General features: G+C 44.2%; 1 protein-coding gene across 1 annotated transcript in view; it reads right to left on the reverse strand.

Moving 5' to 3' along the window:
• Positions 1–377: 377 nt before the first annotated feature.
• Positions 378–13059, reverse strand: part of Chsy1 (chondroitin sulfate synthase 1) — a 66315-nt gene continuing 53633 nt past the window's right edge. The window contains exon 3 of the mRNA XM_052161152.1: positions 378–3357. Coding sequence (XP_052017112.1) covers positions 1768–3357 — 1590 coding nt within the window. The 3' untranslated portion in view covers positions 378–1767. The remainder of the gene's footprint in view (positions 3358–13059) is intronic.

Here is a 13059-nt window from a genome sequence, read left to right on the forward strand (position 1 = left end):
CCTTTTGACTTCTGAATTCTACAGCAACTGATGTGCAAGTTTTTCTTTGGCTAGATGGAGCCTAAAACCCCAAGCCGTTAGTGTTGATGATTTTACATGGGATACTGCTTAATAAGTGATCCCTGGGCTGATCAAAGTGTATTTGTGGCCAGGGGCCGACCAGGGGCCTGGGCCTGGTCTGAAGCCCTCCGGTCTTCACACAGGAGTCAGCAGCTCCTCCTTGAGGAGTCCGCTCCATGCCGCTCCCCCTGCAGCCACAGAAGCATCGACTAAGGAGCTGCAAAGGCTGGAAGAAGTTTGTGCTTCATGTTATTCTCCAAATGGAACTTAAGCCTTCAACCAACACATAAATAATGAGACAAAACGGGTCTGCAAAGTACAATAGAAAAATACTGTCCACTGGTTTATTTGTTCGAATGTGCAATAGGCTATTTACAAATAAGCAGATCTCCAACGATGTATATTAAAAATGGAAAATCTATCGGCTGTCTGAACTCTAAATGAAAACAAATTATTAAGGCACATTGGATCTGTGAGTTGAAAACAAACACTCTGGTGTAACAACAGACTCATTTCACCTTTGTCCCCAAAACACATGAGCACCAAAATTATCAAAGAACACTTAATCTTTAGTAAGACGGGAATGTAAAAATTAAGGATGAGGAAAAGGTGTTTTCAAAAGGAAATCTTTGGAGATCAGTTTACTGCAAATAAAACATTCTAACCACACTCATGGTACACATAAATACTAGTAACTGACAAGTACTCAAAATGGCAGAAATCTAAACAATGGGTATTAAATAAATTAAAGGTATTTCAGATAACAAGATAGAAAACCCAGTAATTAAAAAATGAAGCAGTCGTCTCCATCCACAATACAGGACAGAACATAGAGTCCCAGTTTCCCTCACATTTCCATTAGGGGTTTGTCTGTTTAGCTTGCATTCATCACATCACTAACAGTCACTCTGTCACCGTAAATAATACTGCACCCTCTAAAGAGAAGGGTCAGGGCAGAGAAAATGCAAAGTCCTTCTTGGACTCCAGGGCCAGGTCCCCTGAGGCCGAGGGATTTCAGTGGGGTCAGCACCTCTGTGCTTCCTACCATCCCCCGCTGGCTGGGAAAGCCTGTGTGACCGCAGTGGGTGGAGCATGGTGTGTGTGGGGTAATCTAATGTGGAAAGCTGTCCTGGACAGAGTGACAATACAACTACTATCACGTCACATTGCCTACTTTGTGACTAGAACTCAGGATGGCTTAAAAAAAACCAAAAACAGTTATAAAAAAAAAAAAAGGGAAAAAGGTGGAGTTTGTGCAAAGGTGACAGGTTTAACAGTCACAGCGGAACATTTACCAGAGACAGGCTAACAGTCTCATCAGAACATCGACCAGGGTTACAGTGTTCTTATCACGATGATAATACTTCTTAGGAATGTTCGAGTTTTCTGCCTCAGGATTATAGAGAAAGGGGAGTTGTCTGGAAAAGAAATGTAAAAACCAAAGACCAAAAAATTCTTATATAAAAGTTTTGTTCATCGAGTATGCTTCAAGTCAGGATTAAGCCGGTACTACATAGTGTTCAGCAAGGTGTGTTCAAAGGCAAACATTGATCACAGTTTTGTTCAAAAAGCTTAATTTTAAAGGAGTCGTGTGTAAGAAAACCACTTGGAAAATATATCCTTGTATGGACTTCAAAAACTGATTATACAAAAATTTTTTAAAAATAAATTAGGCAATTAAAAAGGTCCTTCGCAGTGGGGCCGGAGTCACGCTGTCCTGGCAGAGCCGTGGCTGCCGCCTTTGCTGTAACTGGGGTCATTCTTTTCTAGCCACATTTCGGCCAACTGCTGCGTGGACCCAAATGTTGATGCCTTTGACCCCAAGCACATCTTATACTGTTTGGGATCCAGATTAGGGTCACAGACGACAGGGTGGTGGATGTGAACGACTCCAACCTCCTGGCTCCTGAATATCTTCAAGCCTGCCTGGACAACCTTGTTGAAGAGGTCCACGTCCTCCAGCCCCCAGCCTTGGATGGAGATGTCGAAACCACCCACTCTGACAAGATCTCCCTTATAAATACAAGTAATGCCAAACCCATAGTTTCTCCAGAAGCCGGTTTTTTGAGTAAAGGCAAAATGGTTGTCACTGGGAACCTTCCCACTATAAACAATCTTTGGATCGTACTGGCTAAAGATGATTGGGAAATAGATCTGCTGCCCCAGCACTGTGTTAGCTCTGCACCTCTGTAAAAATTCCGCTGTAAACACCAGGTCCACATCACAGAAGAAGAGCAAAGACTCATTATTAAACTGGGAAGAGCCTACTTCTAGAGCCAGTGCTCTTGAAAACCCTCCAGACACAGGCAGAACCTGCATGTCAGCTTTAGGGTACTTGACTCGGTAGTCCCGCATCAGTTCAACCTGCTTGGCCTTGTCAGGATTGGAGTCAGAATTGAAAAGCAGAATGACCAGCTTCACGTTCAGATTTGGAATGAGACATGTCTTCTCAAAGTTACCCATGAACCTCACAAACATGTCGAAGCGTCCAGACAAAGGAATCAGGATGTTTATCTTCTTTTCTTTGGGCTCTTTGTGCTCCATCTTGGATCCAGGAAGCTGGAAGGGAACAAGCTTCTTCAGGGAATTGGACAGGAATGACAGGGACCCAGAGTCCTGGTTGATTCTGTCTGCCAGCTCTTGTGCGTCCAGCTCCTCGTGCTCCACAAACTGGATCTTGCTGAAGGTCTGCTGCAGGTACGCATGCCTCCTCACAGGGACCGTCATCTTCTTCCCCTTGTGCTTCTTATACAGGAGCAGCAGATCCAGAATGTACTCTGCCCCGTACATGGGGTTCACACGCCTGTAGCCATACTGGATCTCCTTGAAGTCGATGATGCGCCCCCGGGTCTTGGCGTTGGCATTGATCATCTCCATCACTTGCATGACAATGTCATCCAGGGCCTCCCTCTGTGCTGAGTCCATCCCCCTCCGGGGAGGCTGGCCATCGGTGGCTGAATATAAGTATTTCCCAGTCAGAAACTCCCACTCCAGGATCTCCTCTCGCTGGTGGGCTTGGAAGCGCATGAAGGAGGGTGGGATGCCCAGCTGGAGGTCTTCCTTGTGGATCTCCGAGCTGCTGTACCTGCCCATCAAGACGATCTCCCGGTGGAGCTGGATGGTGCGATGGCGCAGCTCTGCGATCTTGCGGCTGAGCATGTAGCTGTGCAGCCGGTACTGGTAGGGTGGGTTTTTGTTGGGGTGTAAGGTGATCGCTCGGTGGATTTTACTGCTGTGGAGATCTCTAATGTACCCTTTCTTGTTCTGTTCATAATTCTCGTAAAAAAGCTGCTGCATCTGTTAAGGAAAGAAAAGACTCTGGTTTAGAATTGCATATGTGAGTGTCACTCCATCCTTGTATCTCCTTATAACCACTAACCCTGAACACAAGGGAACGGCACACAGAAGGCCTAGACTCACCCAGTCAGTAGCAACTGCATAAGATGGGAAGTTAATGGATAGGAATAGCTTAATGAAACATCTCAATGAGGCTTATTAGCTAATGAATGGACCCTGCCCAAGATTATGAGCGCTGCAGCTTTAGGTCTGTAGAGCAAAGCTCTGCAGGTGACATATTTTGTGGTTGTTATGAACAACATCAACACAAGCTTCTTTTTAAAAAAGAAATAGATGGCCAGGTGTGGTATCACACACCTCTAATCCCAGGACCCCGAAGGCAGGGGCAGATGGATCTCCTCCATAGGTTCAAGGCCAGCCTGGTTTACATAGTGAGTTCCAGGACAATCAGGTATATAACCAGATCCTGTTTCAAAAAATAAAAATAAATAAAACAACGCCATAAAGAAAATGAAACTTAAAAGAGATTACAAAAGCATTTAAAACAGTCCATCTAATTCAGGAGAGCAAAGGCCAACTGTACTCAGGAACGCACAGGGGACCAGTGTACTGCGGGGCCACCATATGTGCTGGACTTTTGCTTGTTGCTGCTCTGCAAATGGATCATAGTGCACAGTGGGTACAACTGTGCCTCTCAGGCCCCCTACTATAAAAAAACACTTCAGGCTTGCTGAGAGAACTTCAGAGACGCAAGGCACACTGCCTGATCCCACTCCTCCGCGACACATGGCTGGGCCAGAGGAGTAACTGGCCAAGCAACTTCAGATGCACCCAGCTGCTGGGGTGAGACAACCTCCCCACCTTGGCAGCAGCTCCTACCCATCACTTCCTAACTGCAGGGCAGCGCCACAGCAACAGACTCCAGAATTCAAAATGAGGACTGAAATTTAGAAAATTCCTTTACAGGTGCTAAATTTCCCTCATATTTCATAGTCATAAACATATTTCATAACCATAAGCCCTGAAGGTAACTGGGCCTCTAAACTCTGCAATGGCATGGCTCCCACTTCCCAGAAGCCACTGGACACCAGGCTGACTCCACGGGACCCCACACGGTAGGGAATTCTGCCACGGTGAGCGTGGTGAGCGTGGTGAGCACGGTGAGCACCAGCTGCAAAGCTCTGATCAGAACCACTGACGTGCACGTGCACCAATACATGCCCTATCGCCACTCCTTCTACTTATCACTTCCAAACGTAAACAGTAAACAGGAAATATTAAAATTATTGAAAGATGATATTTCTAAGAATAAAAGCATCCAAAGCATTGATTTGGCTTTCTAAACTAGACAAGAACAGTCAGGAGCATGTACAGTTCCTCTCCCTGCCAGGGGATCTCAGACCCTCTCCCTCCCTCTGACTTCAAATTCAAGTCTGGTAGGGAATCTGTCCCACACGGCAGCCCAAGGGGCATTCTGAGAAGGTAACTGGAGGGTTATGGCTAAAATATGGCTGTCAGAACTTGCATGATTTGCCCTGTCTCCTCTCAAATGTCTCTATGAAAGGAAATAAAGGAATGAACACAACATGAAGAGAATGGGTCAAGAATATGTCTCAGGTCGCTGCACCTGAGAGCTGTCCCTACTTCCTGAGGAAGCGAAGTCAAGTGAAGGAGGACGGAGGCCAACAGCCACCTCCCGAAGCTAGGGAGCCACAGTGACATGGATGAGGGGGACACAGAAGAACAGAAGAGCTGACGGTCTAGGACAGCAAGGTTCCAGGCTCTCTGTCCATAGTCAGGAACCATAGAGGCAGGAAGCAGAGGAGAAGCTGGAGACACCAGAGTCTGCACGGACACATTCCAAGCCGTTCTGTCATCTAGTGATGGCACACTTTTGTTAAAAATGCACCAGGGAGTATCTACCAAGGGTTGTGACTGAACTACGATTGGCAGGCAAGAGAAATGTATCTCAACACTAAAAATGAGGATCATCACTTGCAATACTTATTTCTGAAGGAAATCGATTATCTACAGGCTATTTTCCTTATCAGTAGTCACTTCTTGATTCTAAATCACGTAACTCCAGCTTACTTTCCCTAAAAATTAACTGAGAGCTGGAGGAATAGTGCAGCCATTAAAAGCTATGCTCACGATCAAAACCATAAAAAAAGTAACTGTGTGCCAGAGCAGGAGTAAGGTGCAAGTCTGTCAGCGGGGCCACAGAGACTCTGAACTGTAGTAGGACCCCACTCCTCAACTGTGTGTGTGTGTGTGTGTGTGGTGTATGTACTCATCTATTTATACCCCTGCATGCTAGAGGATTCCATTTTAGATGGTAGGGAGGCACCATGTGGTTGCTGGGAATTGAACTTAGGACCTCTGGAAGAGCAGCCAGTGCTCTTAAGTCACTGAAACATCTCTCCAGGCCCATGAGTTACTCCTTACAAAGAGGATTATCAGCTGAGGACCACTGAAAGGTACTCCCCAGGGAAAGACAGAAACAAACAATGTAGCAAACAAAGGAAAAATTATAACAACCTAAGTCCATCCTGAGACGCCTAATACAGAAAGGGAGAGCAGAGAAAAGACCTTGAAATTAAACTTACAATAGATAAAAGGGGAACAGTGTTCACAACAGTAAAGAATCTCCCAAGGAACCTGGGATAACCATGCAATAAGCATTCTAGTGGATCATCCTAATGGATTCAGAATTCCAGGACCTATGCACTTGGTCGGGCCCTAAGTACTTGGCATAAGGAATGTGAGTTAGAATGCCAAGAACAAAACAACTAAAAACATCTCAAGGAGGTCAAGAGGGATCTGGTGAGGGGGTCAGTATGAAGTTTGTGCCAGGTGAGCCTGATGACCTGGGTCTGACCTCTGAATGTCATGTCAGGGCAGGAGGTGGAAGAACTGACCCCATAAAGCTGTCTTCTGACATCTACAAGAACACTGCACCACACTGCACTCCCCACCCCACCCCCGCCCGTGAATGTTCAAATACTCAGAAGCTAGAATGATAACAGATGTAGATATTCCTGCTAATACAATGTTTTCCAAAGCAGGGAAAGGAAAAACCATCCTCAATGAACATTTTCCTTCCCAGCTAAACTATCCATCAAGAAAGGATAAAGAAAAGATCTCCAGTTAATGCACGATCACATATCTCTTGCACCTTTCTTTTCCTAGATTATTGTGAAGAATATGCCTCTTTAACACAAGAGAAGACAGTAATACTTGATCCAAAAAGCAAGGGGCACAATTCAGCATGCCTACACAACCAAGTCTTAGGACTAGAAGGCTCTGACGTTACCGACTGTCTCCAGAGTCCCACCTAGGGCCTGACATGCTTTAAGATGCTTATATATATCTGACAGATATATATAATCTGTCAGATATATATAAGCATCTTAAAGTAGTAAACCTTTAAGCATAGCAAGATATTGAGAAGTTGTTGAATGATTTCAATGTTAAATTATCAATAAAGGCTAATGTGATACATTAAATATGCAAATAGTGCATACAGATAAGGTTGGAATCCTCTAACCACGATGTATTTTCAAATCTAAGAGCATTAGCACTTTTAAAGAAAAACACATGTCCTTCCAGGCTGTCTTTATGGTATTATTTATAATTCCTACCATAATTTGATTTTATTCTATCTGGACAATATCCTACATGTGGGAAGGTAGGTGCCAACAGACTCCCTCTTTGCAGTGTACTCCCAAGGTTGTTTGATTTTTTTCTCTGTATGGCCAATTACTTCTTACAGATTTGCCAGAATAACATGTTTCTAAAGTGACTTAGAGACTACCTTTTGCCACACTTCCCCAGTTTCTAGAGTCTAGGTAGGATTTATCTAGTACCTAGTAATGATAGAATATGGTATGGGGAAAGTATTCACCAACAGGCTATGGAAGCATTAAAATAGGCTGAGAATTTTAAAGCTGAGTCAAGTTGCTCTAGGGGCCTTAGAGTTTGACTGGAGGGAATCTTGTGTTATATCTATCTCTTAAACAAGTAAGTTCATTACAAGATAAAAATAAGTGAGGTTGAAGACAAAGTGAACAACAACAATAAAGTCCACACTCTGAGTGGCTAGTGGCCCCTGTGCTGTTTGAGGGATTTCTTCTGTGTATTTATTGCAACTGCAACCAAATGAAACTTTTACACAAAGACACTGAGGGAAACACAACACACTCCTAGAATAATCTTAACTCTCAGCAAGTCCCATGATTCCTGAGAGCCTGGTGGAGATGAAGCAAACAGGAGCAGATGCACCACGTGAGGAGGGTGTGGGCATCCACACAACTGGGCTACGAGCTATGCCAAGACCTGCCTGCAGGGCTCAGCTGGCACACTTGTCAGTCAGCCTACCTAGCAGCCACCTCAAGCCTGGACAAAGCCTCATCCGGAAGGGCTGAGGCTGAGAGGCAGGCAGGCAATAGCTCCTTCTAATTCTCAGAGGTTGGGGAGGAGCCATCAAGGGTTTGTCAGACTTACCAAAAAAGTTACTGAGAGGTATGTTACCTTCAAAATGAACAAGGAATAGAAAGGTAAGACAGTCCACAAATGCAAGGGCTGGAGTGTAGAACCCACTAAAAGCTTGGTGGGCATGGTGGTGCCAGTAGTTAGTGTGCCTGCCGGAGGCAGAGCTGAGGACTCCAGAGCAAGCTGACTAGCAAGGCCAGTCCAAACAGCAGCCAATCGGCGAGACCCTACTTTCCGTGCAACAGATGGGAAAGAGATTGAGAAGGATACCCTGTGTGGACCTTGGGCCTTTGTACATATGTACCCTCACACACACACACACACACACACACACACACACACACACACACACACACCAGACAGACAGACAGACGGGGGGGGGGGATGTACATATACAACATGTATGCATATCACACACACACACACACACACACACACACACACACACGAGACAGACAGATGGGGGGTGTACATACACAACATGCATGCATATCACACACACACACATGAGACAGACAGACAGATGGGGTGTACATACACAACATGCATGCATATCACACATACACACACACACAGACACACACACACACAGACACACACAGACACACACACACACACACACACACACACGAGACAGACAGACAGACAGACAGATGGAGAGGATGTACATACACAACATGCATGCATATCACACACACACACACACCACACACACGAAATTAAGAATAAGAATTAGTGTAACCTAAGACAAAAAGTGAGTAGGCAAAAACCAGGCTAGAAAAGTTTAGAAATCATTTGTGGGAAGAAGGAAGGAAGGAAGAGAAGGAGGGAGGGAACAAGGGAGGAAGGGAAGGAGGGAGGATCTTGCCGGCCTCATACTGGTCCCCATCCTGCCAGGTCTGTATATGGCAGAGCTGAGAGAGTCACCATCCACCTGAACACATCCACTGATTTCAGGGCTTTGCCGGTGCGTATGTCATACTTCAGCATCTGTATTTGGCTTTAGCAGCAATTACAAAGTTCTCCTCAAATTATGTTTTTTATTATCTTTGCAAGTCCACTGGTTTCTAGTGTCTCTGCTGAGGCTTAGATTCCCCTTCATCTTTACGAACACCTGACTCGGAGCCAGAGTGGTGGCATATGACTCTAATGCCAGCACTTGAGAAGCAGAAGCAGGCTAGTTGCAGGCCAGGGCTACACAGTGCAGCCTTTTCTCACAGAACCACGCAGCTCACACAGCTGAGTGTAACAGAGTACGCTGTAGATGTGAGCGATGAAGTGGAACCATTGTGGTCTTAAAGACATTTCAGTGAGAAATGACTGGTCAGTAAGCAAAACACTGGTATTTTCTGTTCACTTTCCTTTCTGTCAAGTTATGGCTAGCCCAACGCTCATCTCCAAATAACTCAGCAGGAAAAATGCAAGTAAGATTTAATTTCTGAACTCCAGCCAATTTCACAAATAATTCAACAGGCTAAAAAAATCCTGCCCTGAAGAAGCAGAATTATATGAATTACTTTTCTGCTAATACAAATACGCTGTCACTCCCCTGAAGTAAGCTGAAGTTCTCCTCAGCCACTGCTGCTGACACTGGGAGAACTAATAGGTGACAACATAGTCTTTAATAGTTTCTAGCCTATAAAAAAAAACTCCAATTTTTCTAGAAAATAAAAATAATTAAGAACATGAGATTCATACAGTTCATTTTATACCTCAGGAATAACAAACATGTAATGTCTTTTGTTAAAACATTTTGAGAGCTAAGATGTAGAATGCTTGACTGAGATGCACAGAGCCTTGGGTTCAATCCTAGTACAGCACAAAACTGGACATGGTGGGAATACCTACAATACTGACACTCAAAAGGTGAAGGCAGGGGATTGGAAGTCCAAGTTCATCCTTGGTGTACATAGCCAGTCAAGGGCCAGCCTAGACTACATGAGACCCTACTCGAAAGGAGGTCTTTTTAAACCTGGCATGGTGATACATGTTTGTAATCCCAGTATTCAGGAGGTCCAGGCAATCTAGGCTATATAGTCAGACACCATCTAAATAAATATTTGTACATATGCACACACGCACACACACACACAACAAATTTAGAGTTTAAGAGCATTTTATTATCACACAGTACATTAATAACTTATAATTTGAAATGTTAAGAAGAACACTATAAGGCCAGGTGGTGGGTCTGGAGAGATGGCTCAGCGGTTAAGGGTACTGACTGCTCTTCCAAAGGTCCTGAGTTCAAATCCCAGCAACCACATGGTGGCTCACAACCACCTGTAATGAGATCTGACAACTTCTTCTGGTGTGTCTGAAGACAGCTACAGTGTACTTACATAGAATAAATAAATAAATCTTAAAAAAAAAAAAAAGGCCAGGTGATGGTAGTGCATGCTTTTAACCCCAGCACTTTAGAGGCAGGCAGGTCTCTGAATTAGAAGTCAAGAGGTCAGCATGGTCGACAAAGCAAGTTCCAGGACAGCCAGGGTTACATAGAGAAACCCTGGCTCCAAAAACCAAAACCCAAACCCAAACCACCCCCCCAAAAAAGAAAACTGTAACAGAAAGTTAAAAGGTACTTAGTAAAGAAAACACTAGCTAATGAAAATCTTTTTATCTAATAATTATAAGATTATTCCTTATTTTAAAAAAATCACAGAACTCTTTGTAAATGTTTAAACCATTTAAAAACTTATGGGTTAAGTTCCAGCGTTGAAACAGCCCTTATTCTTTGTTTCACAAAGTACCTCTACCAGCTTGGCTCCAGCAGAGGCATCTCCCTGCACTAAGATATCTCAGGATCCTGTGCCACTCGGTTGTAAACCAAAGCGGAGCAATTCCAAGGTCATGCTATTCCCAGGAACTTGCAGCACAGCTGGGAACAGCCATCAACTGCCCACATCTAATCTTCCCCAGTAAATGCCTTCTAGAGTTTTCATTAGCAAGTATCCCGTGTCCTCAGCAACAAAAGCCAACATGCTCACTAGGCCCTTGTTCTTCCCGTGAGCTGTTTACATCTCTGCGCCTCAGTAAATACAGCACATTAGTATGCTAGCGCTGCTCCAGATGGACATTTGCTTGTCTGGATTAGAGTTCCATTATGCAAAACTTTCTTATCCTTTTGTTCTAAAAAAAAAAATGGCTTCAAAACAATATCAATTTAACAATAATAATTTAAATAGCCACTCCCACATTTTAGATATTTAAATCCATATCCTTACATGGCAGCATTTCCAGATAATTCATGCCCCAAAGCAGAACTTTTGAAAGTAGGCATATGTTAATAACTAGGTCAGCTGCTTAGCACGCACTGAGCTGTTCCAGGCTCTTGGGGCATAAGGTTATCCCACACATCCCTCTTAGTTCTCCCCTAATTAGTTTTGTGTTAGTGTTGCCAATTTTCATTCCATTAAATTCAAGGAGTATGTACTTTGCATTTTAAATATTTCATTCATAAAACTAAAATTTTCATGGGAATTAAACTGAGCTTGTAATGGTAAAAATTATGAACTATGGCTGGGCAGTGGTGGCACATGCCTTTAATTCCAGCACTTGGGAGGCAGAGGCAGGTGGGTTTCTGAGTTCGAGGCCAGCCTGGTCTATAGAGTGAGTTCCAGGACAGCCAGGGCTACACAGAGAAAACCTATCTCGAAACAAAACAAAACAAAACAAAAAGAACTGTTTTGAGCCTCACTGATTAGAGTCCAATTCAGAAATCTGAATATTTAGTAGAGAAGCCTGGCCCATTTCAAAGTCATCGAGACTTGAGCTTGGTAAAGTTAAACAAAAGGTGCTGGTAGGACGTAAGTCCTTTGTGTAATACAGCACGCACAACACTGGACTACAGAACAAAGGGTTCTGTGAGTGGCGGTCCCTTGGTTTAAGCAATCACATGATAGGGTTAACATAACCCTGAGGTCAGAAAACTGCCTAGAGCCCCATCCATCTAGGTCACCTGAGCTCTGGAACATCACGTCTTTGGCTAACTTTTGCATGGTTGGTAGACAGTGCTGGGTTCCCCTGACGCTGTCTAATGTAGTGGTCTCCATTGCTCACATTCACTCTCCAGAGTTCACTGCACCCCTCTGGCTTCATGTCAGAGTCCATGTCAGAGGAAATGTGTGTTTGTCATTTTCATCCCTACCCCATCATTATTATCAACTAAAGAAGCAGTCATGTGGTGTAGATCAATTATACATAAAACTATCTTCTAATGAAAAGTCCTATCCAGATGTGGATCAAGTATTTACCCTCTCCTGGATGGCACTGTGCAGAACCATTTCTTTGCTGGGCCTTTGAGATTTGTGAGAATCTCAAAGGTCCAGCAAAGAAAAAGGATAAGGTGGGTGGGGCCTGGCTTGCTAGAAGGGTACCTAGGAAGGGCCCTAACATAAATTACCCAGTGCCAGGACCCAATCCTCACAGCTTCCTCAAAGCACTGTGTATCACTCTAGTCCATATGGGCCAGGTAGCAACACAGCAAGTACCTCTGCAGGACTGAATGACTCCAGTTCTGGCAGAGGGGGTTGCCAAACCAAAGCCGAACAACATCCAAACGGAACACAAGTTACAGGGAGAAGTGGGGTGGGGAGATGGGGTGGGAGCAGACGCATGAGCACACAGGAGGGTCAGATCTAGAGGAAGGCACAACTCTAGTTCTTTTGTGAAAAACTATCAAATTAGAAGTGTAGTGGGGAGAGAGGGATGAGAAAGATAAAAAGACAACATCTACAGGTCAAATATGACAGTCTACAGGTCATGGATCTCCAGGATTTTTTTTTATTATAAATTTCATTCTACATATTTATTTTGTGCTATTCTAGTTTATAGATTTTATCAAGTGTTATATCCCAACTCAAAGCCAACCAATAAAAAAAAGATAAAAATACATGCATGGCATTTGCATCTGAAGACCCTGTGTGGGGCCTCTGAGAGCAAAGTGTAGGGAACAAACACATGGCAGCCCCCCCCCCCCTCAAGCCCCACAGGCCAGAGGCACAGCCCAAACTGGAGAGACCTGCCTCACTCTGTTCAGAAACACGCACTTAGAAGCTAATTTTGCCAGGGCATTGTCCTCACTCGGCGTTAATGGGAATTAAAAGTATATAAGGACATCTCTGCCTTGTCTTGTGTCTGTCAAACTACTTTACTTTGGCCCAAGGCAAAAAGACAGGTCATCCCCTCACAATTTCCTCTACCTGCTTT

The sequence above is a fragment of the Apodemus sylvaticus genome, chromosome 1 (assembly GCF_947179515.1).
Source record: "Apodemus sylvaticus chromosome 1, mApoSyl1.1, whole genome shotgun sequence".
Taxonomy (NCBI): Eukaryota; Metazoa; Chordata; class Mammalia; order Rodentia; family Muridae; genus Apodemus; species Apodemus sylvaticus.